This window comes from Fusarium keratoplasticum, chromosome 9 (assembly GCF_025433545.1).
Source record: "Fusarium keratoplasticum isolate Fu6.1 chromosome 9, whole genome shotgun sequence".
Classification (NCBI taxonomy): Eukaryota; Fungi; Ascomycota; class Sordariomycetes; order Hypocreales; family Nectriaceae; genus Fusarium; species Fusarium keratoplasticum.
In genome coordinates this window covers 104,860-132,617 of record NC_070537.1, presented here as the reverse complement: position 1 = coordinate 132,617, position 27,758 = coordinate 104,860, and the positions used below count along the sequence as shown (strand labels likewise).

Genomic DNA, 27,758 nt, shown 5'->3' with positions numbered 1-27,758 from the left:
CTCTATAAAGGAATTTTTTTAAAAATCTAAAGAAATTATAATAAGATTTTATAAAGAATTAGGTTTATAAAAATATATTTTTTAACTTTCTAGCTACCCTATAGTAGATTTTAGAAACTGAGAATTAGCTATTTTTAGTTATATAATATAGTAGCTTACTTACTTAACTAGCTTACTTATCTATTAAGTATGTTATTTTTAATATTATATAGCTAAGAGAGAAATTCTTATTAATCTAAGTTAAGAATAAAATAAATAAAAATTTATTTCTTTAAATTAAATAATTAATATAATTTCTAAATAATATTATATTAAGATTAAATACCTTTTTATTAATAGCTAAGGGTCTTTTAAGAGATTATATATATATTTATAATATAATAAAGACTTAACCTTAGGTTATTTTAAATAATATAAAAAGTAAGAAGTATTTTAGCTTTATAATTAAATTAGAATATATAAAGTAATTAAGAATTAATTAATTAAGTTATAATAACGTACTTGATAAGTGAGCTGTACAGACAAGTGAACGAGACAGCATACTGTGCACCTAGAAATAGCCTACCCTAGACCCTCTAACTCTTTCTATAAAATAGCTATAAGCTTAAAAAGAGTATTTTTATAATTCTAATCCTTTATAAAGTTTAAAAATGATTTTCTTATATTTTTTAAAAAATGCCTTTATAGAGAAAAGGCCAAGTATATAGTGCGAATAGCTTATTCTTTAAACTACCTTATAAGAAGCCTTATAAGATTTTTTTAAAAAATATATATAAATAATATATAATATAATAAATATAATTATAGGTTTATAGATATTTTAAGCTATTTTTAGAATTTTAAGGGCTTTTTTTATTTCTCTTTTTAATATATAAATACCTTTGTCTCGCTCACTTGACTGTATAGCTCACTTATTAAGTATGTTAATAAGACTTAAGAGATTTTTAAGATATTTATTTAACTAAGATCTTTATTATATATATATATATTACTTTTTTTTTAATAATATAATTAATATTTAAAAATTATATAAGTCTTTATAATAGATTATAATTTAATTTTATATTACTTAAAATAAAAATTAAAATATTTTAATTTATATCTTAGTAATTTTAATAATAAAAGCTTTATACCTAAAGCTAAAAGTCTTAATAGGCTTAAATTAATAATATTTATTTATATAATTATTAATAGCTTTAATAATATATTAAAACTAGCTTTATTTATAATAAATAGCTTATATTTTAATTAATTAAAAGAGTTAAAATCCCTTTTATATAATAGCTCTTTTTTTAATATTAATCTTTTAATTATAATTTTTAATTACTTAAAGAGTTTAAAATCTTAAAAAATTATATTTTTATTATTTTTATTAAAAAAAGTTTAATTATAATTAATAATAACTATAACTAATTAATTAATTAATTAATTAATAAATAATTAATTAATAAAAAATATAATAAAATAATTATAATAGCTTTTTATAAAAACTTTTAATTAAATAATTAAAGTAATATAATTAATACTTATTAATATACCTTTTAATATAACTAAAATAACCTTAATAAAAAGATTTATAAATTTTATAAAAATATAAAAAATTAACTAAAAAAAATAATATAATATATATTATAAATAAGTAAAATATAACGTACTTAATAAGCAAGCGCCGCAGTTAAGTAAGCGCCGCACTTTTTTTAAGCTCCTCTATAGGAATCGCAATAAAAATACCATAAACTATCTAATTAATTAAAACTACTTATTATACTCTTCCCTAGATATCTCAATCACTACCTAATAGGTCTTTATATTATACCCGGGTTTACTACATATACTACACCGCCAAATACCTAGTCCGACTGACCTTCCTCGACTATTACTCCTCGACGATTCGGCCATTACCTATATATCTATATCTATTTAATTAATTACTTGCCTTCCTTTCTCTACCGTCATTACTCCTCTTTTCTATAGTCTAGTCCTTTTTGCCCTCTAGCGCCGGCTTAGTATCTTATTTGCCTATCGAAGGTCTTAGACCTTTGCCCTCATGAGAGCTATTTTATATATAACTACCTTTATTCCCTTCGCAAGAGACTTTAATGCTTTAAGAATTAACTCTAGAGAGCTACTTTAATACTTTTTAATCTATCTTTTAAGGTATTTAGACTAAGATTAGGCCTTAAGCATAGTCTTTAGGGTCTTTAAAGCCTAAGGGGTTAATAATTTAATTACTTCCTTAACCGGCGTTGGCGTCCGTAGCTACACATTAAGCTTCGAGACCACAGCTTCTAGGTTAAGGGGAATAAAGCTAGCACTTTTAAAAGCCCCCTTGATATTTCTTTTCATTATAATAGCCTTATATATTACATAGAAGGCCAGAAAGAACTTAGTCTTTAAAACGTGGGTTATAGAATATCTAATTAATCGCTCTATTTTTTGACTATAGGCTTACTTTAGTATACTAAAGCACCCGACGTCAAGGGGCTAGAGTAAATAAGAGGAATAAGGTGGCATATAAAGCCAGATAATCTTCTTTTCCTCATAATATCTCTCGAATTCGATAGAGTAGTGACTTTCATAGCCATCGAGGATTAAGAGATAATAAGAACTAATTAATTAATTAGTTATACATCGGTCAAAGTGCTTAAGCTACTCGAGACCGGTCTCGTTATTAGTTTAGCCATTTTAGGTCATAGTAATAGCCTAATCGCCCGGGAGATTACTTTCTCGGTACTAGTTAGCGAGGTGATATTAGCCCGCACCGATGATAAATAGCTAGATCGCCTAGCCTTCCGCATTAATCGCCTAAATAACTATAATCTATTCCTAGTTTCTAAGCTATATTGATTTCGGCTTTAAATACCTTTCTAAGCCCGTGATGACTATTCCGCTTATAATCATGCCTATAAGAAAGCTAATCTCGTCAAAGTTATAAATATCATCTAATTAGATGCCATACTTCGCGATTATATTTACTATAAGCCGAAATTAATCGCGAATAATAATTAGATCTTTATACTTAGCTCTCTAGTAGTTATACTTCTAAAAAAAATACGTCTTAAGCTCTTAGTATCGCTTAACGAAGTTATAAGCTTAATGCGTGCTAACTAGTGGCGCGTCGCGGTCGGCAAGTAATTAATTAGCTATTTCTTTCATACCATATAGCCAGGGGGGAAATCCTCGCGAATTTAGGTCGAGAATAAAGTGAATAAGGATTTATTCCTCTAGATCAGATAGCTAACATGATTTTTAGATAGTATCGCGTCGAGATTAGATGCCTTATTAGCGGCGATGTAGTCGTTGCTCATCGATTATATAGATGCTTGCGGCGCGTCGGATGCTTAGTTTTGGGTTATTTTGAAGGGCCTAAAGGGCAAGAAAGGTTTTAGCCTTAGTATTTAAGTCTGATATATTTAGTGGTTAGGAATCAATTGATTAAATAGAAAGTTAGGTATAAGATGGAAAAGTGCGGCGCTTGCTTGACTGCGGCGCTTGCTTATTAAGTACGTTATCTATAAGGTTTATTATTATATCTTATATTATTAATAATATAATATTTAATCTTAATATAATATTATTTAGAAATAATATTACTTATTTAATCTAAAGAAATAGATTTTTATTTATTTTATTTTTAATTTAGATTTATAAGGATTTCTCCCTTAGCTTTATAATATAAAAAAAATAATAAATTAATTACTTATTAACTGCGATATATTACTTATTAATATATATTAGGCTTTAAATTTTATTAAGTAATACTTAGATCTTAAGATATATTTTTTTTAAAAATATAATTATTAAAAAACTAAATATAAAAATCTAATTATTATTTATAATTAATTTTAGCTTATAATAAATATAATTATAAAATATAATATCTAATTAAATAATATTTATAATTTTAATAAAATTAGCTTTTTTATAAATATAATTATAAATAAAATAGTTATTATAGGCTTAAAAAGGTATTTAAAGCTAAAATTAATTTAATTTAAAAACTAAGAATAAATTATAATTATTTAAGTAATTAATATAAAAAGCTAAGTAATTTAATTTTTTATTATTAATATAAATTAATATTATTTTATTAATTAATATTAAAATAATAACCTCTTAGGTAATTAAGTAATTATAATAACTTAAAATAATTAAATTAATAATAAAATTAATTTTAAATAATTTAAATACTTTAATTAATATATAATTAATTAATTAATTAATTTTTATTATTTTTTAATTTTTAATAGCTATAAAAATTATTATTTTATTAAATTTAAGAAATATTATAAAAAAAAAATTATTTAGCTTTATATATTATTTTATTTATTTTATTTATTTTATATATTTTATTTATTTTAGCCTTTTAATATTAAGTATTTTAATATATTAAAATAAGCTTATAATTAAAAAATAAAATAATTAATTAAATCTTTTATAATTTATATTTTAAAAATTAAGTTTTTTTTAGCTTTTTATATTATATATAAAGCTATTATAATAAAAAGAAATATTAAAAAGGCTTTTAAAAAAACTAGTTTTATTTCTTTTAATTTAGAAATTATAATCTTAAATCTTAATATATAGCTATAGACTTTAATATTTATTAAAAAGAGATCTAAGCCTTTAACCTCTTAGGTCTTAAGGACCCTAAGGATTATACTTAAGGCTAGATCTTAATTTAAATACCTTAAAAAATAAATTAAAAGGTATTAAAGTAGCTACTTAGAGTTAATTTTTAAAGCCCTAAGGTTTCTTAAGAAAGAAATAAAAGTAATTATATATTAGGTTATTTTATTAATTATTAAGAATAAAGACCTTTAAGAGGTAAATAAAATACTTAATTAATATTAAAGAATAAAAAGAATTTAATTATAAAAAAGAAAAGTTATAATAATAAAAAAAAAAAAATAAATAATTAATTAAATAAATATTAATAAATAAATAATAATTAAATTATTAAGATATAATAATTAAGAAAAATTAATATAATTAAGAGTTTAATATTATAATATTTATAATTAACTTAATTATAATATAAGAATTTATTAAATAATAATTAAGATATTTAAAAAAAAATATAATAAGTAATTTTAATTAATTAAATAATTTATAATATTTTTATTATAATTTTTAATATAAAAATTAAAATTTTTATAATACTTATATAATTATAATACTTATTTATTATATATATTTATATATTAAGTAATTAAAAATTAATTAATAAAATTAAAAAAATATTAAATAAGAGATTTTTAATTAACTTATTTAATTAGTTAATTTACTTATTATATATATTACTTAATTAATAAAAATAAAATTTATAAAATCTAAGGTTTTTTAAATACTTATATATTTTATTTTTAAATTATTATAATATTAATAAAATATCCCTAATCTTAAGGCTTTTTATTTTAAAATAATTAATTAATCTTTATATTATAATAATTTAAGTTTATTAATAATATAACTTTTATATTTATTAATAATTTTATATATTTTATTTTCTTAGCTTTATAATTTTTTAATTAATATTTTAAGCTTTTTAAAAAATAATAAAAAAATATTATTTTATTTTTTATAACTTATTTTATAATAAGATATAAGATATATTATTTTAAAATAATACTCTTAATTATAAATAATTCCTTAAAGACTTAATTATAGCTTTTTATTTTTTAAGTAATTTATAATATAATAATTTCTTTTTACTTAGCCTTTTAGCGCTTAGTAATAATTATAAATATAATATAATATATATTATTTTTTAATATATACTTATTATAAGAAATAAAGCCCCTTAATATAACTTTAATAATATATATATATAGCTATAACTAAGGTCTTATTCTTAAGGCTAATAATAATATATTAAAGCTTTAATAATAACTTATATATAAGAGCTAATTCTTTAATTAATATAAGAAATATATTCTTATATAATATTTTTCTTTTTATATAATTTAATTATTTTAATAAGTTATTAATAAGGTTTTTAGTTTTAAGCTAATATTTAATATTAAATTTAAAAATAAAAAGTTAATAAACTTATTTTATTAATTTATCTCTTAGTTTTTTTAATAATATCTTTATAATACTTATAAGAGCTTAATAATTAATAAAAATTAAAAATTTCTTTAAGATATCTTATAAGTAATAACTCTAATAATTAAGGCTATTAATTATAATTAATAACTCTTATTACTTTATAGCTAAGTATTATTTTATATCTTAAAGTTTTTATAACTAGTAAATAATAAGTTATTATTAAGAATTTATTAATTAAGTAAAATTACTTAAGATTATTTTAATTAATATTTTATTAAAGAAATAAAATATACTATACTATATAGCTAGATATTCGCGAATTCCTTTTATAACCTTTTAAAAGAGGGATCTTATATAATATCTCGTGATCTTAATAATATAGAAAATAGTAAGGGCAAAGGATTAATTAATAGTAATAATAATTACGCCGAGGAAGAAAGCCTAAAGCTCCTGTTTCTTATTATAACTAATAAAAATAGTAATAATAATTAAAGGCCGCGGCCTTTAACCTTTTTCTATATATAAGAAATTACCTAATAGCCTAAAATAGCTTAGTACTTATTTTCCCTAACTTAATATATTAATTTTAATTTTTATTAGTCTTAATTAGTCTTAATAATAAAAAATAATTATAAAATTAATAATATATTTTAGGCTTTTAAAGGTATAATTAGCTTTTATAAATTAATTAAAGTCTTTTATTTTTTATATTTTTATTATTTTTTAATTATTTTATTAAAAGACTTATTATTACTAAGTAATATATAATAAATTTTTAATAAAAGTTATAAAACCCTAAGACTTATATATCTCTAAAGGAGGTTAATATTAGTTATTTCTTAATTAAATTTATATATAAAGGATTTATTTAAATACCTTTTTATATAATAATATACCTAAAGAATTTAATAGTTTATTAATAAAAGTTATATTTAAATAGCTTTTTATAAAATTATATTTTAATAAGCTATTATAAACCCTTATATAAGTAATAAATATATTTTTTCTTAGTCTAAGAATATATAAAAATATTATTTATATATAAAATATAATATATATTAAGTAAATTAGTAAATAATTAATAAATATATATTTAAAAAATAATTAATATATTTATTAATTTAAATAATATAATAATATACTTAAAATAGTTATATTTTATATAAAAAAGAATTATTTAATAATTCTTTTTATTAAGCTTAATTTTATAATAAATATTATAAATATTAATCTTAAATATATATTTAGCTCTATAGAGCTTATTTAATAAATTATTAATAAGTAAAAAGATATAATAATTCTTAATTATTACTTTATTTAACCTTTTATAATTTATATAAAGTCTTAGCTTTTTATTTTTCTTAGAGATAAAAAATATTTATATATTAGCTCTATTTATAAAATATTATATATATTTATTCTTTAAGTTTTTTATAATATATTCCTAAAGAGCTTAATATTATATTTTATTTATAAGATATAATAAATTATATAGGGATTCTTTATCCTTAATTAGGTTAATTATATATATAGCCTCTATAAGTATTAATATATTTTTTATTACTTATTTATTAAAAAACCTTTTTAATTTTTTAAGTTTTAAGAAGAGCTCCTTAGGTATTTCTATAAGTATATTTATTTTATCCTTAAGTATTTATTAAATAACCTTTTTTAATATAAAAGATATTATAATATATAATACATATATTTCTTTTTATTTTTAATAATTTCTTAAGTATAAAATATTAAGTTAATAATACTAATTATAATATAATATTATTTATTAATAATATAACTAAATATTATATTTTCTTACCTTATTAATAATATAATAATTTAATATTATATATTATTTTTAAATTCTAACTTAGTTAATACTTATTATATTTTTTATAATTTATTATATAAATTAATATAAAAAAAGGTTAATTAATAAGTATTTCTTAGCTATATTTTTTTTCTTTAAAGGACTTAAGCCTAAGAGCTATATAATCTCTTATTAGCTTAAAGCTAAGCTTTTATATAAGCTTTATATTAATAATATTAAGCTTTATATTAATATTTATAAAAACCCCAATTTCTTTTTTAATTATACCTTAGAGAATTAATATAAAAGCTATAATTATTTTTTTAATTAATATTTATTTTTATATAAATAAAAATAAAGATTTAGGTATAATCTTTATTTCTTTTAGTTTTTTAATAAATTAAGCTCTTAGGCTCTAATTTTATTAACCTTTATTAATAGCTTATTTTTATTTCTTAGAGAGATTTAATTTATAAGGAGGTTATAGCTATTTATATATATCTTAGTATAATATACTTAGGTCTTATAGCTTAAATAGCTATGCTTAATATATTTTAATAATAGCCTATTTCCTCCTCTTCCCTAATATAATACTAATATAAATATATTTAAATTACTTATATTATAATAGCTTTATTTTAATATATAGCATAAGAGATATTTATTAAAAAAAACTTTTTTTAAAGTTTTCTTTATAACTTAGATTATTAAGTAAATAATACCTTTTACTTAATTATTTAATATTATCTTAAAGTTATTTCTTTTTAAAAATAAAAAATAAAAATATTAAGATTAATTTTTATTTTCTTATTAATAAGATATCTTTTTTAATATAAGATATTATTAATTATAATAATTTTAATATTTATAGCTATTTTATATTAAAAATGTTTATAATATTTACCTTATCTATTAAGGATAAGCTATTATAAGATTAGCTTATAGGTAGTAATAAATTATAATATCCTCTAATCTCTTAGATTAGCTCTTTAAGGTTTTCTAAGTTAAAAAGATTTAATAAGGTACTTCTTAGGTTATTCTTTATAATGCCCCGCAAAGTAAATAATTATCTTAGAGAATATTATAATTTTCTTAACCTTTTTATTTTTTTTTATATTAATTATTTATTAAGAAGAAATTAAAGAATTATAAGATAATAGGCCTTAATAATTAAATTAAGGTAAAATCATAGATTAAAGATAGGTCTTTAATATATATAAGACTTTAATTTATTATACCTTTTATAATAGCTTAGCTATAGAGCTTTTAAGAGGTCTCTATACATATAATAATTAGCTAGGGTTACCTTAATTAATTAGTAGATTTAATAGCTGCCTTATATTTTTATAATATTTTTAAGCTTTTTAAGTTATAATAGCTTATTATATTATATAAAGTACTTAAGATTTAATAATACCCTTAGGTGCTTTAATAGTATAAAAAATATCTATTTAGCTAAAATAATAAATTTAATATAAAAACTTAAATTAATATCCTAGTTTTTAATAAACCTTAATATACTAATTTTTTATAATAAAAATTATTATATATTATATAATAGTCCTTATATCTTTAGAAATACTAATAAAAATTAGTTTTTATATTAAAGGGTAATATATATATTACCTAGTGACCAAACCCATTCTGCTAACACATAAGTGGACGCCTACCAACAAGAGCGCATCGCCAGTAGCCAGATCCCCAAGATTGTAATGTGTTGACTGATCTCAATCCTGGGCCGTTGGAGACTCAGGATGTCAACCAGCGAGAATGAAGAGCTTACAGGGGCTTCCTGGCCCATCCAATTCGCTTCTGGCCTCCATCAAAAACTACAAAGGCAGCCTTGAGGGCGATGTCACCAAAGATGTTAATACCGATGTTGTCGCTAGGCTGAAGACTGCCGTAACAAGTCTTACCGTCACTCGTGGTGGCGCCAAAGTTTAGGTATGTGCCGGGAATGGTGATTGTTACACCGCCAACAGCAAAGCTGAAGGTGGGCAGGTTGGTGCTGCATCCGAAGGTGTAGGCGTTCATCCTTGAATCGAATCTTGACCCGCTGACCTTGGCATAGTACGCTCGGTTGACAGTGTTGGGAAGAAGGAGAAGTGTGGTGCCGGTATCGGCAATGCCGTTGATCGACGTGCGGCCAATCTTGTCGGTGCCAACGGCGTAGCCGCTGGAGGTGAACTGCCACCAACCGCGAGAGGAATCAACAGGCACGTATCCAATGTTTCCGGTGTAGGTGGTGTTGTCGATGTAACCAAAGTTGTAGGTTCCAGGCCTTTGACGCCTCAGATTTGCGGTGAAGACGGGGGAGCGAAGCTGTGGGATGGCGTTGTCGAAGAACGTCTTTTGCGGCCTAGGCCTGACAGTGTTGAGAGAGCTGAGGCCCAGACCCATGAGGCCGTCGAGGTTTGGCTCCGAGTCGAAGCTGCCAGAGACCCTGTTGGCAGTCTCGACAGCCTGGTTGTTGACACTCAAGCGGCCAGCAGAGACCTTGTCGAGATAGACATCCCCAGAAGACGTACTGCCGTCCCCATATTGGATGCTAAATGTATAGCCGTTGAGCTTCCTGGAAGTGCTGCTCTTATCAGGGTTGTAGCTGGTGCGTTGACTGGCTCCTTGGGTGGTATTGGTGAAGACCCAGAGATCTCCAGAGCCCGTGTCCAAGTCCAGGTTGAGCACTTGGCCTGGAGTGCCAATCTGGATGGGCGTCAACCACTCAACTTCACCGTCCTCGGGCGTGGTGACAACAGTTCCAGTGCCACTGGCTCGCTTGGCCTTAGTGGACTTGGTGTTGCGCATGACCTCAGCGAGACCTTCAGGCAGAGAGGCTCCGTATTTGATATATGCCCTGGCGAGAGCCTTGGGGCAGTTGGCAACGTAACTAGGGTTCCTGACCTGCTCCACGGAGAACTGTTGATCCTGAACTGGGCGAACGGGACAGCCAGTGACAACAGCCCCGAAGGCCAGACATGCCGAGAGGAAAGTCACGAACAAGGGTGCCATGATGAGAGGTATAGTGGTGACCTAGGAGTGGTTAGCAAGAACAGGGAATAGATGCAGCTAAATGTCCGTGGCTTTACTTCTCTTTCGGCGATGGACTGTAGAGCGACTGGCACTCTTGCTCCGGGATCTAGTACTGGCAGGGGACAAGCGATTGATATATCCAAGTCTTCAAGTTAGGCTGGTGCTATGGTTGGTTTGAGCTATAGTTCGACTTGATGGCCTATTCTCGGTGTATATTCAGCCATGAGTAACCCCCGAGCCCAGTCAGTCATCTCTCTCGTCCCTTGGGCTTGGTCTATCATGCCCTCGACGCCTACGCGCATGAACCTTGGCTTTACATGCTTGCCTTGGGGCGCTCCATAATGACAGCTACTCTCGAGTTATCTCTTGAAATTTCGGAGTCGATGATGCACTCAGTGGTGTTGTGGATGCGCAAGATGATTCACTCTGCCACGCTGATATTTTCATCCTTTCTTTGTTGCTACATGTAGAGCAGGCCCAACTCTCTGGCTGGCCTATCAATAGCGTCTCTTAATCGTATGTACCTCTAACCTTTGTCCAGACGGCGGTATTTGATGATTTAGTAATTAACCAATACCCCCGCAGTATGCAGGTGTTTCAATCCTGGGAAACTGTGCAATACTTGCAGGGTCGGTCAGTTCTCGGCCGATCCCACAGACACAACTCTTCCATGATCCCGTGGCGGCCAGCTCCACAAAAAGAGCATAGCCTTTGGGGGCGGGCCGCAAATTGGTCGAAACGGGGCCTGCCTCAACGAAACTGAGATGATAGTTCCCTTTTTTCAATACTCCCAGCTCTTCCCTTTTCACAGCTTGTTTGGTGACCCTGAACTTGGACAATCCTTGTTTAACACTGTCCGTTTTGTCTTGATTTGAGTCATCTAGAGGTGCCCTTGGTTGTGGGTAGTGATGGCGTAAACGGCGCTTGGTGGGCATGCTTCTCACCTCCCTTCTTATGTCTATACTCATCATTGCGAAAGTAGCGGCGTCTTGGAAACTGACTTGGAATGGAATGGTGCATCTGACTATGGCGCCACTCCAGTATTGCTCGCGAAGTTCCGCAGAGGATCAAGTTTACCCAGCCACCGCCTTGATGTATGGTTACGCCTTGACGGCATCAAGACGCCCAATCATGCACACTACGAACACCATGGTTTGTGGTCAAGTGCCTAAAGGGCTTGTTGTGGTGAAGAGCGATCAATTTACAAGAGAGAATTCATAGCTGATGTCGAGGATAAGTATACTCAACATCCTCTTATTAACAGAATCATAGGTCTTCAGGCAACATTTCAGTGCTCGCTCGGAAGAGCAAAACCAATATTTATGAGAGTGTTTTTTGGAAATTGATCTCGGGGGCTGTGTTAATGAAGGACCAGGAGCGAAGTAGACTGAGTGTTTTAATTTTCTCTTTTGTTTTCCGGCTCATAAACACCAAGCATTTTCAACAGTCGCCCTCCAAGTAGACCAGTTAATCTAGATGTGCAATACTTTTAAGGAAGCCCAGTCTGCAAACTAAAACCTGGATAATGTGTGGGAGGGGTTGCGGGCTGATCTTCGAAACACCCCTGAAACTTGGCCTCAGCTAGCGCCGGCTAGGGCACCAAATCTTGCAGTTGTCCCAGCGTGTCAGATTGCCCTGTCCTGTTTGCCCTGGGAGACTGGATGAACGGCACGCTCAAGTCGTTTCAGGTTAGAGGGAGGGTCGCATTCCAATCGCCTGGCACGTTGGCAGCGTCTTGCTCTCTTCCGAAAGAGGTAATTTGGATTACCTCAACCTGAAGGTTTGGAATCTTTGGTTGATGCGCCAAGCCAGCGACTCTGGATGCACTCGTCTTCATGAGGGAAATAGTATATAAGATGAGTGCATTCAGCGTCTTCAGAGAGAATCTGCAATACAACCACCGAGTATCTCACAAGCTTTTATTCTTCGCAGCAGGCCTACGCTCGTTCAGAACGACCTTTTTCTCGTCTACTTTCTCTCCTGAACAACTTCAAAGCCACCATACAAAATGGTTCCGTCAATTCGACTCTGTTCCTTGCTTTCGGCATTCCTTTGGCTGGCGCAAGAAACCAGCAGCCATCCAACCTGCAGCCCCGGCATGGGCCGTGCTGCGGCGATGGGCAAGGCCATATACTTGCTCACCAACGATGAGGCCAACGGGGTCGTTGCGCTCCCCATTGGGAATGATGGTACTCTTTCCAAGGGTAGAGTTACCATGACAGGAGGAGCCGGCTCCGTGGCTGTTGACGCTGACGGCAAGCCCGCAACTCCCGATGCGCTGATTAGCCAGTCAGCCCTAACCATTGCTGGCAATGTAAGCCCGGGGGAACCCTCCAAAATGCATGCGTGTGATCCTTGCTAACCTTGCTGCTGTAGCACATATTCGCCGTCAACGCTGGCTCGAACACGCTCACCATGCTGGCTATCTCGCGTTCCGATCCAACAAAACTTTCAGTAGTCGGTGAACCAGTCAAGGTCTCCGGCGAGTTCCCAAACACCGTCGCCGCTTCAGCCAAGAACAAGATTGTGTGTGTGGGCTCAACTGGTGCCAAGGCTGGTGTTTCTTGCAGCAACTTCTCGAGGAAGGGCTTGACCGCCATGGACGAGCTACGGCCGTTCGACCTTGGACAGACAACACCACCTGTTGGGCCTACAAACACGGTCTCCCAAGTTCTCTTCTCTGAAGACGAGTCCATGTTATTCACCATGGTCAAGGGTGACCCAGCTGTGAACAAGACGGGTTTCATGTCTGTATTTACCGTCCAGAAGTGCGATGGAGCCGCAGCAGTCGTCTCTAAAGACGAAACCCGCAGCTCACCCCAAGGAACAGCCGTACTGTTTGGCTCGCAGGTAATCCCAGGCACATCTAACGTGTTTGCCACAGACGCGGCGTTCGGGGCGGCGATCTTGAGTGTCGATCCTGCCAGCTGCAAAGCAACGACCGTGGCTACTGGGGAGGTTGAAGGCCAGAAGGCGACTTGCTGGGTAGCCATCTCCCCTGCGACAAAGACAGCGTTTGTGACAGATGTTGGTCGCAACCGGCTTGTTGAGATGAGCCTTGAGGACGCAAGTATCTTGTCTTCACTGGATTTGTCCAGCAACGGTGACCCGGGACTCATCGACCTAGCGGCTGCCGGTAACTTTGTCTATGCTTTGTCACCCGGGAATGGCACCACCAAGGCAGCAGTTAGTGTGGTTGATGTTTCGAACGGCTCGGGTTCAGCAAAGATGGTCCAGCACTTTGAGCTGGCAGAGATGGCGGGTAAGACTGCAATGGGAATGAAGGTCCTATCGTGATTAACGAGCCTCCGAAGTGGCCACCCGACCGAGTTGGACACCGAATATGACCGGTGGAACGGCGCAGGGCCATGGCCCTAGTATATGGATGGGGCTTTGGGGTTGTACACTTAGTAAATATGGTAAACTTTCAATATTAGTCACATACTGGTTTGCTGCCAGCGACTCGGTGAAGAAGCACGCTCGCCTATAGCCTTGTAATCCGCCATTCTCTATAACGCCACGACTCTACGGATCAACTGAGAAGCTTCATACCGAATACCGCATTCATCTGGCTTTAATGGTCTTCGAGGTTGGCTTGAGCCATTCTCCGGGATCGCAACTTCAATGTCGTGTCTCCGGCTCACCAGCCTGTTGGGCAGCATGGACTATGCTGAGACATGTCCACGAATAGGACGCATGCACTGTGCTGCCCCTGCGTGAAAATAAACCTGTAGAATTGAACGCAGGCCCTAACCAACAACTTCTCCCTTCACCAACCTCGTGTCTGAATGTTTTCCTCAGTCAAGACATCGGTCTACTCTGTTATCACCGCACAGTAGCGGATACTACGACTCTTTTTCATTTTATCCTAAACGAGATGGAGTCTTTGGAGCCTAAGGCTGAATATGGTCGCATCGCCTTTGACATCTTTGCCCTTGTGAGTTTTTTTGCGAACTCTTTCTCATCCCTACCCCTTACCGACTCCTAACGTGAGCGATAAAGGAGGAATATTTCCTCCTCGAAGACGCGGCTCTGTATGACGCTGGCCCTGACTACGACAGGGACCATATTCTCCGAACCATCGTAACCCGGCTGCCTTCTCTTGGCGATTTCTACCCTTATCCCCACAAAATCGAGCGGAAAGGGAGGGCGTTGGAGGAGCTAAAGGGTGAGGAGGGGGAAGTATCAAATTACAGACTCGTAGCGGCATCGTGTAGAGCAGAAGCTCTCCTTTTCGTGCTTGATGCCGAGGCAATCCGAGAAAACTTGGTCAAGCTTATGTGGCTCAACGCCCATGGAAACAGGATTTGGAACAATAAGATCGACCTGAGCGCGATGGAGGGCATGCGAGCTACTTTTTCGGATGGATACACACTGCTGGAGGCTACTGAAACACACTGCGTCATCGGGAACGAGGAGGACGAACAATAGAAGCGGGTAGCATGTAGAACAGCCCTGCTCAGAGTGATCTACTCGCTTTGAGTGACAAGCAACTCAATTTGGACATGCATGGTGAACAGATCCTACTCTTTGCGAAGTGTGGCCCGAAAACTAACCTATCAAGCTCACCTAGGGTTACCAAGGAGAGTAGGCAACATTTTTACTAGCTATATTGGCTCCTCGAACTACTCAACGGGCTTTCCTTGTTGCATTTTCTCTGTTCTCGTTTTCTGACAATCAGGGCATCACTTGATAAGTCAACAGTGAAACCAAGAAAATTAATAGGTATCAGCACACGATAGCGTTGGAACTCTCCCATAGAACTCCATCGTCCACCTTCCTGTGCGATCGGTTATCTGGGGTGTCTAGTGCACCCTTTCCTAATAGTTTGTAGGGCTTCCCGTTCGACCTGGCGTCTGCAAACTCTTTCCCGTGACAACTTGATAAGATGCTGATGCCGAAGCCGTCGAAGGAAGACATTTCGAGGGAAATGTTGAGCTCAGAAGTGGCTCACCGACTGCTTCTGGCTCACAACAAGGTTCGAGAATCTCCCGACACTTCTCATCTAATTCCTCCACGGCGAAAGCCTTCTCACAGGCCCCATTATCAAACGGGCGCCATTTAACATACTTGGCATAGTCAATCATCGCTGCGGGATTGCCTGTGGCCGTGACGGTTGGAATCCTGAAGGAGCTTGAGTCTGTTCTGTTGGACGCGTCACTTCCAATCGTTGGTGCCACCCCCCATACGCCTGGCGGCACGGTTTTGGAGGTCGTCCATGTGACTCGAGGGGCCCTTTGCAACTGTTTTCACCGGGAGGACTGAAGTGCCCAGGTTAGTTTTTCGTCCGATGCAGTTGGGCAGATGCTTACCCAACAAAAATGGTTCTGCCCCTTAGTGACGCAATATTATTGCATAACGAGGGAATAACGTGGTTCCAAGAGAGAAATTCTGTCAAGGAGAAGCCGTATTCGCGAATCAAGTCTTTGCAAGTTTCGTTCTACTGAACCTAGGAGATCATTAGTTTCAAGTCTCTTCGGCATGGTCATGGTGTAGACAAAGCTGGCGCAAATCGCAATTCAACCCGATGTAGACCTCATCATCTTCTTTCATTGACTGGTACTTCGTGTCAATGCCATTCTCAGTCTGAAACCGGTCTATTGCGACCCCAAAGGCGTTCGCAATCGAAGCGCTGTTATCGCTGGGGACTTAACATCACGAGATCCGGAAACGACGTGGCAAACCCATTATCCTGGGCCCATCAGGCCTCCTGTATAACAGACAAGGAGGGCGGGGAATTTTACATTCCTAAGATTGCCAGTCGGGTAGTGGAGAAGTGTAGCGATGTATACTCAAGTACCTAGCATCCATTGTCAGTAACGATTACGCCCCTGAAGTTTTTGAAGATGCCAGATTCTCGAGGCTTCTCACTTCTTGCTCGGCGGATGCAATCAAGTATCCGCATTCGACAGCAACAGAAACAATCGCTGATGTCGTGTAAGTTTTCTGCTCTTGGCGAGTGACTGGTATGGATGTCCAAGTTAATGCAAAGTTCCCAGATCGACGACAGAGCCGGTGAGGAAATGCCGCGGCACTAGCCACGCTGTCAAGCCCAGTCATGGTTTTTGAGCCACAGCTTTTAGGACATTTTCCACCCAGGTCTACTAATGTTTAGCATACATGAACGGAGAGACTCGCAGACAGGACTACACTAACCTTCATCGACTTGGTACAGGTCGAATTGCGGTAATGAGTCAAAAGTGTCTTAGTGAGGGACCCGAGTGTCTCAAGCTCAGCTAGGCGGACCAACCGAGGTCCGCAACGAAGCTCCGAACACAAAGCAGCTCGGCTTCGCGTAGGCACTGTCGTGGCAATGCTTCCAGAAGTCTTCCAGAGTTTGAGGGATGAGGCCGGCACGTGAAGGCGGACTAAGCCAGAAGCGTGAACAGCGGTACCATGACGGAAAATCAATAGGGTTGTTGAGAGTGAAAGTTCTCGATGGTGAGATGAAGGAGGACGCTTGACACTCTTTAACTGGAAAGCTCTAAACATCGTAACCCAGCCCCTTGTCTAGGAGGTTGTTAACTGACTAGTGGATGACAGCGTCTCGCTTTGGAATGCACGTAAATTAGACAAGTTAGTTTCTACAAGGCATCGTTTCAAATGGGATCTGATGCACAGACCTTGGATGTGCGTTGCATCTCGCTTCGCCGAAATGATCGAATGTTGAAGTGTTGGCTCAAAGAACGCAACAGACCAACACGGTCGACTAACAGAGTAATATTAGACTACTGAAAGCCGAATAAAGGCGGATATGCATTGGCGCTGTGCCTTCCGTGCAATTATCGTGTTTCCGAGTGATAGTCAATGGACTTTTAGAGACGCGACGCATATATAGACGACCTAGCAACATGCACAGACTAGTTTCTATGGAATTGAACGAGTTTCCAGCACCACTGCATATCGTAGGGATCGAGATAGGATGAGTCTTGTGTGCCTAGGCTCTCTTACTTTACTATAGCCGCGGACCTGGAGTCAAAGGGGCCGGTGCCACGGCGAACCTCTTCGGATCATAGTTCTTGGGCCAGATACCATTCTTCCCCGGGGCAATAATACCTTTTGGATCCAGAGCATCCTTGATGAGGGTATTCAAGTGCATCTGTGCATTGTTGTTGAAGTTGTATGTTCCCGCAATCTGATCCATTAGGGCCAAGTGTGTGCGGTACTCTCCCCAACCCTTCCTCGCTGCGTCGTCTATAAGCGTGCTGATAAGCTGGTGTGCGCGGCGACATGAATCCTCATCGGCCCTGTCAAAAACAAGGCAAACAATATGATGCATCTCACGCATGCCAACGACAAAGGTACCGATGAAATCGAAGTTAGCTTCCTCGCAACGGCTCCGAGTCAGCTGGTATTGCGCCATGGCATCGTCACCGGTGACTTTGGCGATAGGCGAGAAGAAGAGATGTGCGCCGTTAGGTAGCCAGTTCCTTGTAATTTAGTTAGCTGCGAGAAATATTGCTCTGGAGTTTAGAAGACTTACACCCATTCTAGCTCTGTGTAGGTGGGAATACCTTGAAGCGTAAGATGCCGAGTTTGTAGGACGACATTATCAGGCATATCCTCTGGGAAGTAGAACTTCACACCAGGGATAGCTGAGAAGGCATTCTTCACAACCTCCCACATAACCTTCCTGACTGGTTCGGGGCCATAAAGCGCCCCATAAAAGTTCCAGCGCCCAAGGTTTAATTTCTTTGCAATTTCATCGAGTTCTAAGTCATTGAGAGGCTTCTTTGAGGATGTGTATGATGCGCGATTACCCTTATGACAACTGTGAGTAACATGTGGGAAGGATAATAGGAGCTTGCTTCACACACCATGACAGCTGCGTCGAGTAGAATATGTCTAACGGTCGGAACGTTCTGGAGGACCATTGAAGTTCGAAGTGGTCTAATGATCTCGATGGCCTGGTGTAGATCCTTATCCTTAGGAATAGTAATTAGGTAGGATTGATAGCCACCGGGGTTAACCATGAGCCAAATACCCATTTTCACTACAATTCCGAGGGAAGATTGACTGAAGATCCCATCATTATATGGGCCGAATCCATAGTTGAAAAGCTGCCAGGCCGAATTAGGCTCTTGCTCGTGCGGCGGTGCGTTGGGATCTGCATCAGGGTTTGGGAGTGCACCCATTCCCGTGCGAACGAGCGTTCCATCCGGGAGGATAACTAGCAGGAGCATTAGCTATGAAGATCTATAAGGTCTGGTTAGTGTTAATGTCTACCTTCCATGCCGCAATGCATCATAAAGTGGTCCCCTGGCTTATTATCAGCTTGCCATTATAACTGTCTAAGAGCAGCAGTCTTCATACCATATGGCGTATAGCCCACGCCTCTTTCAATTGTGTTTCCCAGAACAGAGCCTCCTCCCAGGTCCGGCACATCAATCCAGAGCTTATCACGGAGATTATTGTCGACCAAGTACTGATGAAGATCTGCAAACGTCACTCCAGGTTCGACCAATGCGTAAGCTCCCTCAACATCAACTTTCAAAACCTTATTCATATGTTTTCCGAGGTCAATAGTAATAGATCCGGGGACTCGGGGCGCCGCTCCCCCATACCCGATATTCCGGCCAATAGATAAGGGCCAAAGGGGGATCTCGAACTTATTGCATAGCCTAACAATGGCTTGGACTTCGGCGACATCGCGCGGGGTAATAAGTGCCGAGGATATGAAATGCTCTGGACCAGTGAGGTGGAACATATCATGGACCTTGCTCTGGTCAAGGTAGTCCCGTTTGTTGCATTGCTCGCTGCTGCTGACGATGGTGACATTCTCGGATCCGCTGATCTCCTTGACCGCAACAATGAACTCCTGGAAGGTAGTGCTGGATGTTCCTGGGGGTAGGACCAAAGGGTTGACAGTGGCTTGGTCCGTCTGCCCATGCTGCGCGGCCGCAGGGGCCTGTTTCGAGTTGGATTCTCGACGGCCGGACATGTTCGGCAGGAAAGATTGATGCAAGTTTATGAGGCAAGGACTGAGCTGAAATGGCTGGAACAGGAAGATGGTAAGATATTAGATGTCTGTGGTCATCCGCCCTAAAATATATCTATCCATTTGGTACGGGCTGCAAGGTCGAGGAGAGAGGAGTCGTCATGTCCTGCAGATTCCCGACCCACTACGGGGCGGTCCTGGGGTGGCAAAAGCCGCTGTGAGTGGCATTTTCCCGTCTCTGCAGCGAAATCTGATTCCCCTCCCCCACAGAGGGGGTGGGAAAAATGCCGTGCTGTGGCTAGGATCAACAAAGCCGCGTGGAGGTGGGAAATTATCCGACAGATGACAAACGCCGCCTGGGGAGCACGGAGGTGATCAACGCTAGTCTAAGCCAGTTTGCCCGGGTCATGTGTCGCAACAGGCTGAGGGTAGCAACGCCAGAATCCCAGGGACTCTAGTTAGCTAGGAGTGTTGTAACATCTCCACAAATGAGTAAGCCAACGTCCAGTGAAGGAAGCCTTTGTACGAAGTATGGTCAAGGACGTGGTGAGATTGTCTATCGTGAGAGTATTTCTTTTTCAGCAAGAAAACATAGGCAAATATATATATATAAATAATAATAAAAATAATGCTTAACCTTCATAATTGCTTCCTGATGTCTAAACGATGCAAAATTGTGGCGTCCAGAACCAATTCATTAACCTAGTGCTATCACAGAAGGAGTATCCATTTCTCCATGCTTTGGGGAGGCCATACGAGTCCTTTCAAACGCAGACTCCCATGCGGCTGATGCCCTTTCCTTTTAAGCGTGCTAAAAGAAAATCACGTCGACAATCAAACCACTGTGCTTTGGTGTTCCAAGGCGTCGCCTCTTCGATCGCCTCGGCGTCTTGGTACCGGAAGAACTGAGAGTGTTAGGTGTGCCCAACCGTGGTCACGTTTGTTAATATTACAGCTTCTTACTGAGGAATAGAAAGAATCCCAGACTTTCCCTCATTAGAAGAGACATCTGGAGCTTCATTGTTTCCTCTCCCCCTGGTCTATGCGCGATCCATCTGTCAGGGCAGAATTTGTCTGAATCGGAGCCAATGGTTTCTCGCCATCGATTCACGCTTCCTGGACTGACACTATAAACAGTGACTTTAGAGATAAAATATGGTGTGAGTTGATAGCCTTCAAGCTGTGCTTTTCAAGGGAATTGACTTGGTACTGGCTGGAATGGTGCAGCTGAGTGCTTTCGGAAACGACAGCAGGCAGATATGGCAGCTTTTCTGCCTCCTTGAAGGAAATCTCGCGCCCTTCTTCACCTAAATTCAGGGTTCGGTGAGTTTCATCAATTTCCTCCGCCGGCCTTGTCTTCGTAAGGGGTCTTTGACAAGATGTCCGGGACCAGCTACGATGGCGATGGCTTGCACCCAGGATATTCACGCCCGGGGTCGTGGTCTTTCTCTTCACCCGTAATCCCTGGGGGTCTTTATCTTGGATTAAATGCTGAATAAGGTCTCTCCGTTGACTGTAGTGGAGGCCGTGTGTCACCCTTGACTCTGCTGTCCAGCCACTCTAGGAAAACATGGAAATCATTCAGACGATGGCAATTTTAGAGATAATGCAGGTGTTGAGCTACAGCGTGCTCTGATTGCCCCGCTTAGGGGGTTGCGCGCTGTTATATCACCGCATTAGGCGATGCCCTCATTTTCAGATAAAATGAGGCTCTTTCAACTACCGGTTTTCATGCTTCAAGGTGAAAGTAGGCACTCTGTAAGACAGCAGGTACCTTATAATTTTGACTATGCACCGAAGAAGCGAGCGGCTTACTGATTATTCTCTTACCTTAGTCACCTTGTTGCCGTGGCCGTAGGTAGTCGTGATTCCATCTTCTCAGGTAAAGCTAACTTTGCCAGAAGAGATTTAGATGACTTGTCCATTCTGGCGGTGAAGTTCTTTGACGTCGTCGTGCTAGGTACCTCGGGAATATCTGAGACCTTCAGAACTCGCTCGACCTAGCCAGGAACGAGACGAGAATCTATCGCGTGAGACCATCAGGCTGATGGCATTTACCTCGGGTCTCGGCGTCACGGCATGTTGTAAATACTTACACCTACCAAGACATTCAGGGTACAATATGAGTCTCAAAAAGAGGTAGAAACAAGCTTCTTCTACACAGATGCTTTTTTGGTTTGCAACATTGACAAGTTTTCTTTTGTAGGAAAGATATATTTTACATAAATTTCTACTCGTGCAAACAGCAAATCGCCACTCGACCTTACCAAGCTTATTCATACGTAAAGACGTGTCAAAACTTGAGCACAACCTTGCCGGTATTCTGCCAATGTTAGAAATGGTTGCAAATAGACGGCATGTCACTCACAGCGGCAGACTTTTTGGCAGCCTGATCGAGTTCCTCGAAGCCCAGCAAGTTCACTTTTGGCTTCACAACCCCTCTCCTAACAAACTCGAGAGCCTCCAACGTTTCAGTTCGCGTGCCCACCAGTGTACCAACAACTGTGATACCTCTATCGATGACCATGAGGGGGTGCAAGTTCATGGCTTGGTCTAGTGGAGGTATACCTACACAGACTAGCGTACCAAGGACCGCGAGGATATCAAGCGCGCACTGATAAGCTTTCCCGGATCCTGCCGTGACGATGACTGCACTTGCTCCGGCCTCATCCGGAGTCAGCTTCCTTAGAGTCGCTGCCAGTTCTGGATCAGATGCGTCGAAGTATACTTCCGCTCCCATCGCAAGACAGAGGTCCTTGGCGGGCCCAATGTCAATTGCAGCCACGCGATAGCCCATTGACTTGGCATACTGGACTGCCAGTCCCCCGACACCACCGCCTGCACCTATAATCGCGACCCATTCCCCCGGCACAGCCCTACAAATCTTCAAGGCCTTATACGCAGTGACTCCACCGCATAGGATAGGCGCAACTAACTCATCTGGCAGGTTAGGGTCGTTTGGGATCTTTAAGACATAGCGGCTAGGCACGACGCAGTACTCGGCAAAGGTCCCATCCCACTTGCGGCCCGAATTCTGCTGCTCTAGGCACCGAGTTTCACCCCCAGGATGGCGGCAACAAGGGCACTGGCCACAGACGTCACGGACCCACGCAATGCCGACTCGGTCGCCAGCTTTGATAGTAGTCGGGTCTACGCCGGGGCCGACCTGCACTACGCAGCCAACGCCTTCATGGCCGAGGACATCACGGCATGGGCCAAGATGACCGGCCGCGAGCGATAAGTCGGTGCCACATACGCCGGTGACGGAGACCTTCACGAGAACTTCCCAAGGGCGGAGTGATGGGATTGTCGTCGATCGGATTTCGAAAGTGAAGCCGGAGCCTGATCGCTGTTCTTGTGTGAGACCATTTTTAGGTAACTCAGGGTGATTGGAGGACAAAAGTCAAGTATGGCGTTGGATTTGACTCACCACTACAACCGCAACTTTGTGGCTGGACTCTTGCTTGTTTGCCATCGCAGTTGCCAGGTACTCGATCGACGACGGTTGCGTCTGTTGTTGGTCTCAGAAGGTGCAGTTGTAGTATTTCACGTCTGTGAGAGGACCAGAACTGATATCGCCTAAAATTGCTATTTACCCAACGCGAGAAACTCATTATATGAAAAGCCAGAAGCATCGATGAAATACCGAGGTGACGAGAAGACCCGAGATCTTAGTCCTTGCTGCCCCAGATTGCCCACTCCAACAGTCGGAGGTGGGGAAAAGCCCGGTGGAGAGATTGCCGAGACATAAGACCCCACAGGGTTAGTACCCGTGATTCTATTGGTTTCAATGGTCTTCTCAGGGGTGAGCATTTCGCAGCTTCGCTGGCAGCTTTACCCCACCCGGAGACCTCGCCTCGATCGATCACATGAGCGTCTCAAGAGTTACACTTGCATCAATATTCCAGACGCCTTAACATGCTGCACCCCCCCCACGTCGCGATTTCTAACGGCATCAAGGTGTTTACGGGGCTAGCTTTAAATTCTGTCATGTATTAATGACTGTGTTCCTTGTTACTGTGGCTGACACCCCCTTCAAGAGAAGTGTCAGCAAGATCAACGACATGTCGCCACTGGGACATTGTGACATCCAAGGTGATGTACACCACTCAACATGGTGTGCACAAGGGCGTTTCTATGCCAGACCAAGCGCCTCGTCCGGAACCAAGCAAGGTGAATATGGGCCAGGCGCGTGCTGCAGTTGTGTTTCTACTGGAGTTCACGGTAACATGTCATTCCGGAGCATTGTTTGGACCAAGCTTTTTCTATGGAGGGCTAATTCACATCTCATCACTTGTGCCGAGATCTGTTGCTGAGCAATTCTGGCACCTGAATAGAACCTGCTGCGCTACAACCCTCACCAGGTTGCTCGAAATGCGGGTATGGTTCGGTGATACCAGACCGAGGCCCGTCGTGGCAACAAGAGAGGAAACTGATCAAGGCGACAACCCAGCCAAATTAGTCTCCTGTTTTTCAAGGGATGGACCCAGCAGAGGTTTTGACCGGAACATGGATGACGGGCACGGATTCAGAGTGGGTGCCCAGTTAGTATTCTTCTCTATAGCTGTTACTCTTGAAGTTGGTTACAAGTGCTCCGTGTCGGAGGCTTGTAAGCTCTACAGCATCACTAGACCTTCGATTTGTACAAATGAATCACCTTCGGCTTGCAATATGCAAGCAAACCCTTTCGGCCCCATTCTCCGCCTAATCCACTCTCCTTGTAACCACTAAGGTGGGCCTGTGGCAGAGGCCTCTCAAAACCGTTGATCCAAACAGTTCCGGCTTCGATCTGATCTGCCAGTCGTCCAGCCCGGTCAACATCCCTTGACCAAACAGCTCCTCCAAGGCCAGAAGGATCACTGTTGGCTCGTCTGATGACGTCGTCTTCATTCCTCCATTTGAGTAGCGGAACAATTGGGCCTAATCGGTCTTATTAGCATAAGAACAATGAAGTAGCCAAGGAGCGTACCGAATGCTTCGCCCGTGACGGCAAGGGCATTATCCGGGGGGTTGTCGATGATCGCAGGCTGAATTATGAAGTCGTCGTCCGAATCCTTAGGGTTACAGCCAAGCGCAAACTTGTAACCATTTCGACTTGAATCCTCAAAGAAGCCCTTGACGATGTTATACTGCATCTCGTTCTGAATGGGGCCGAGCATGATGCCTGACTCCAATGTGGAAGTTGGTGCCACCTTCCACTGCTTCACCGTTTCGACCATTACCTTCAGGAACTCATCATAGATGTCTTCATGCACGAAGATTCTTTTGCTCGCCACACAGAGCTGTCCTGAGTTCATGAAGGATCCAAGTGCCACCTGAGGTGCGACAACCTTGGGGTCAGTATCAGGGCAGATGATGCTCGCGTTGTTCCCCCCGAGCTCTAAGGTTACTGGCTTCAGGAGCCTTCCTGCCACTTCTGCTATCTTCTTTCCCGAGGCGGTCGAGCCGGTGAAACTGATCTTGTCGATTCCAGCATGACTACACAGCGCGGGTCCCAATTTCTCGTCGCCATTTAGAGCCTGGAGAACACCGGCGGGAAAGACACTCTGGAATAGTTCGACAACTTTTAAGATAGAGTATGGCGTAAAAGGAGACGGCTTGACTATGACGCAATTTCCAGTAACCAAAGCCGCGGCAATCTTGCCGATCGCAAGGACCAAGGGGTAGTTCCAAGGGCAAATCGCCACCACTACGCCCAAGGGCTTCTCATGGATACTGAGTTTGAGTTCGTTGTCGTCCTGGATGATCACTTCCTCAATGGGCCCCTGAGAAGCTGGGCACTGTCAGCGTACTTCTTACATTGGGGTTAAATAGCTGGCTTACCATTATATTGCAAAAAGTTCGCCGAGTGGTCGATCTCGAGATGGGAGAACTCGATCTACAACGGATCATCAGCATTAGATGTTGCAGCTTCAGCATGTATTCTAGTCACCGGCTTCCCCCCTTCTTTTGTAAGCAATGTTGCCAACTTCGACCTTTGGGCAACAAGGATATCGCGTGCGGCGACAAGGGAATCTTGACGATGCGACCATGACGACTGGGACCAATCCTTGAAGGCGATTCTGGCCGATGCTATTGCGCGCTCGACATCTTCCAGCGACGCCACTGGCACATCCCAGAGTTTCTGTCTGGTTGATGGATTGGTACCCTGGGTGACTTGCAGCCCCGATGTCGGATTGCCACCCACACCCACAGTGTTGACAAAGGAGCTGAACTCGTCCATAGTGTGTTTGCGCAAGGTGTTCAACACAGTAAAATATGAACACTATGTAAGTGCATTAATTCTACCATCCAAGACATCCCGAGGGCCTAGATTAAATAAACAGAACTTGCCCTTAATCAACTGCTTTCCCCCTCTTCCTGTAGACAGCGTGAGGGGAAATTTCCGCTGGACCCCACTGGTTAAAGTCAACAGCCTACCCTACCGCGGACTGGCTACTTCTGCCGCCGGTGCTCAGACCCTCCCTTTATGTGTAATGGTACAACGAAGTACTGGAACGGAAAAAGGACCACTACGTTTCAATGCCGGGGGAGAGGGGTGGGCAAGTTTCCCGAAATTGGACGTGTGTACTCAAGAGTCACTATGTGCAAAGTGTTGACAAGGAGTTTCTTTTCAGGGCCATCTACAAAGACCACAGCTGGAAGAAAGGCAACGCTAACATGAACATGTCCATGACGGCGCCGATGAGGGAGTTTGACCAACTGTAGAACTTGGTGATATCGGTCATCGGAACGGACCAGAGGTGCAGCTGCAAGATGCATTACCGACATCGCATTGGTCGCCTGTGCTCAGTTTGTCAAGCTACAAACAGGCATCGATGTTAACCAATCAGGCTGCCGTGTCTTGATTCACATCAAAACTCCACTTACTGAACATTGTGCAAGACTATCGGCCAATGCTGATGAATTCTCCGGGGCGGTGGCCATGCTCGTAGTATGTGAGAGTAATGCCAACGGCATGGTACGATAGCTACAACGCAGTCTCAGGGCCAATTTTACATTTTTGGAGCTTCACTCCAGGGACCTTCCCCCTTCAGTCTTCTACGTGACCAGGAAAGTTTCGACTACCAAGCAAAAGGCACAACCCAATGGAGGATGGAATTTGTGGTCGCCTCCCCGTCTCAATTGCGACAAGGCGTTAAGGGATGGCCGAGGTGGCAGCGCTTTGGGCCTTGCCACTCCAGCCGAAGTTGATGGATGAAATGGCGCCCTTTCACAATCAGCCAACTGCAAGTGACGAACCACCTTCACACCTGACCTGCGCCACCGGGCTAACAAACGAGCTAGAGGAAACATCCTTGGCAGGGTCATTTCCCATCGATGCCGAGCCCCGATCCGAACGCTCGGGAATTCCACCACCTCCGCATTCACCTCGGTCTCGTGTGAGTGCGTTTTTTGCCCCAGGATTTAGTGTTGAATATGGGGAAGACGCATGATCGGAAGCTTCTGTCAATGACGATCTCTGGGGAATGTCGATCAACATCAAGCGCAAAGGATACCCCGTAGCGGAGCATTAGTGTGGGAAAGTAAGGATGCCCTTGTGAGTGACTTTGAGCGGGTACGTGTGTGGTAATTGCCAACAGGCGAAGCAAGCCCTGCTCCGTGAGCCTGGGGTCGGGAAATTCAAAGACCATGTTGAAAATCCCGATAACTGTTTCAGCCGCGTCAACCCAGTTGTACAACCACGAGTATCGGGTCGCATATGTGACCACGCCTTATTTAAGTCCAAGAGTCTGCCTTGGACAATACTTGACAAACCTCCAGAACGAACACCAAGCCTTGACTTGCAATGATATTGTCAATTTCTGCCGAAATGTTTAAAGGCGTGTCCTTATCATTTCCCACTTTACTCACATCCGCTTATATACTCCTCGGGTTATTTATACTATATTGGTGTTTCTGGATCTCTTACGCCAGATATCTTCATCCACT

At 39.3% G+C, this 27,758-nt stretch overlaps 6 protein-coding genes across 6 annotated transcripts; 2 read left to right on the top strand and 4 right to left on the bottom strand.

Moving 5' to 3' along the window:
• Window positions 1-9,637: 9,637 nt before the first annotated feature.
• Window positions 9,638-10,867, bottom strand: NCS57_01092400 (Endothiapepsin; the record flags this gene model as incomplete). The annotated part of the gene is made up of 1 exon (XM_053060650.1): window positions 9,638-10,867. The coding sequence occupies one exon, from the start codon at window positions 10,865-10,867 to the stop codon at window positions 9,638-9,640; it is 1,230 nt and encodes a 409-aa protein (XP_052909036.1).
• Window positions 10,868-12,896: 2,029 nt separating this feature from the next.
• NCS57_01092300 (uncharacterized protein) lies at window positions 12,897-14,185 on the top strand (the record flags this gene model as incomplete). The annotated part of the gene is made up of 2 exons (XM_053060649.1): window positions 12,897-13,202; window positions 13,265-14,185. The coding sequence occupies 2 exons, from the start codon at window positions 12,897-12,899 to the stop codon at window positions 14,183-14,185; spliced, it is 1,227 nt and encodes a 408-aa protein (XP_052909035.1).
• Window positions 14,186-14,765: 580 nt separating this feature from the next.
• Window positions 14,766-15,319, top strand: NCS57_01092200 (uncharacterized protein; the record flags this gene model as incomplete). The annotated part of the gene is made up of 2 exons (XM_053060648.1): window positions 14,766-14,825; window positions 14,891-15,319. The coding sequence occupies 2 exons, from the start codon at window positions 14,766-14,768 to the stop codon at window positions 15,317-15,319; spliced, it is 489 nt and encodes a 162-aa protein (XP_052909034.1).
• A 2,524-nt stretch (window positions 15,320-17,843) lies between these two features.
• NCS57_01092100 (FAD-binding PCMH-type domain-containing protein) lies at window positions 17,844-19,829 on the bottom strand (the record flags this gene model as incomplete). Its single annotated transcript, XM_053060647.1, has 5 exons — window positions 17,844-18,318; window positions 18,372-18,649; window positions 18,706-19,058; window positions 19,115-19,147; window positions 19,202-19,829. 5 exons carry the CDS (start codon window positions 19,827-19,829, stop codon window positions 17,844-17,846), a joined length of 1,767 nt encoding a protein of 588 aa, XP_052909033.1.
• A 2,290-nt stretch (window positions 19,830-22,119) lies between these two features.
• Window positions 22,120-23,301, bottom strand: NCS57_01092000 (Alcohol dehydrogenase; the record flags this gene model as incomplete). Its single annotated transcript, XM_053060646.1, has 3 exons — window positions 22,120-22,149; window positions 22,195-23,175; window positions 23,257-23,301. The coding sequence occupies 3 exons, from the start codon at window positions 23,299-23,301 to the stop codon at window positions 22,120-22,122; spliced, it is 1,056 nt and encodes a 351-aa protein (XP_052909032.1).
• Window positions 23,302-24,453: 1,152 nt separating this feature from the next.
• On the bottom strand, window positions 24,454-26,049 carry NCS57_01091900 (uncharacterized protein; the record flags this gene model as incomplete). The annotated part of the gene is made up of 4 exons (XM_053060645.1): window positions 24,454-24,746; window positions 24,796-25,599; window positions 25,650-25,704; window positions 25,759-26,049. The coding sequence occupies 4 exons, from the start codon at window positions 26,047-26,049 to the stop codon at window positions 24,454-24,456; spliced, it is 1,443 nt and encodes a 480-aa protein (XP_052909031.1).
• Window positions 26,050-27,758: the final 1,709 nt, after the last annotated feature.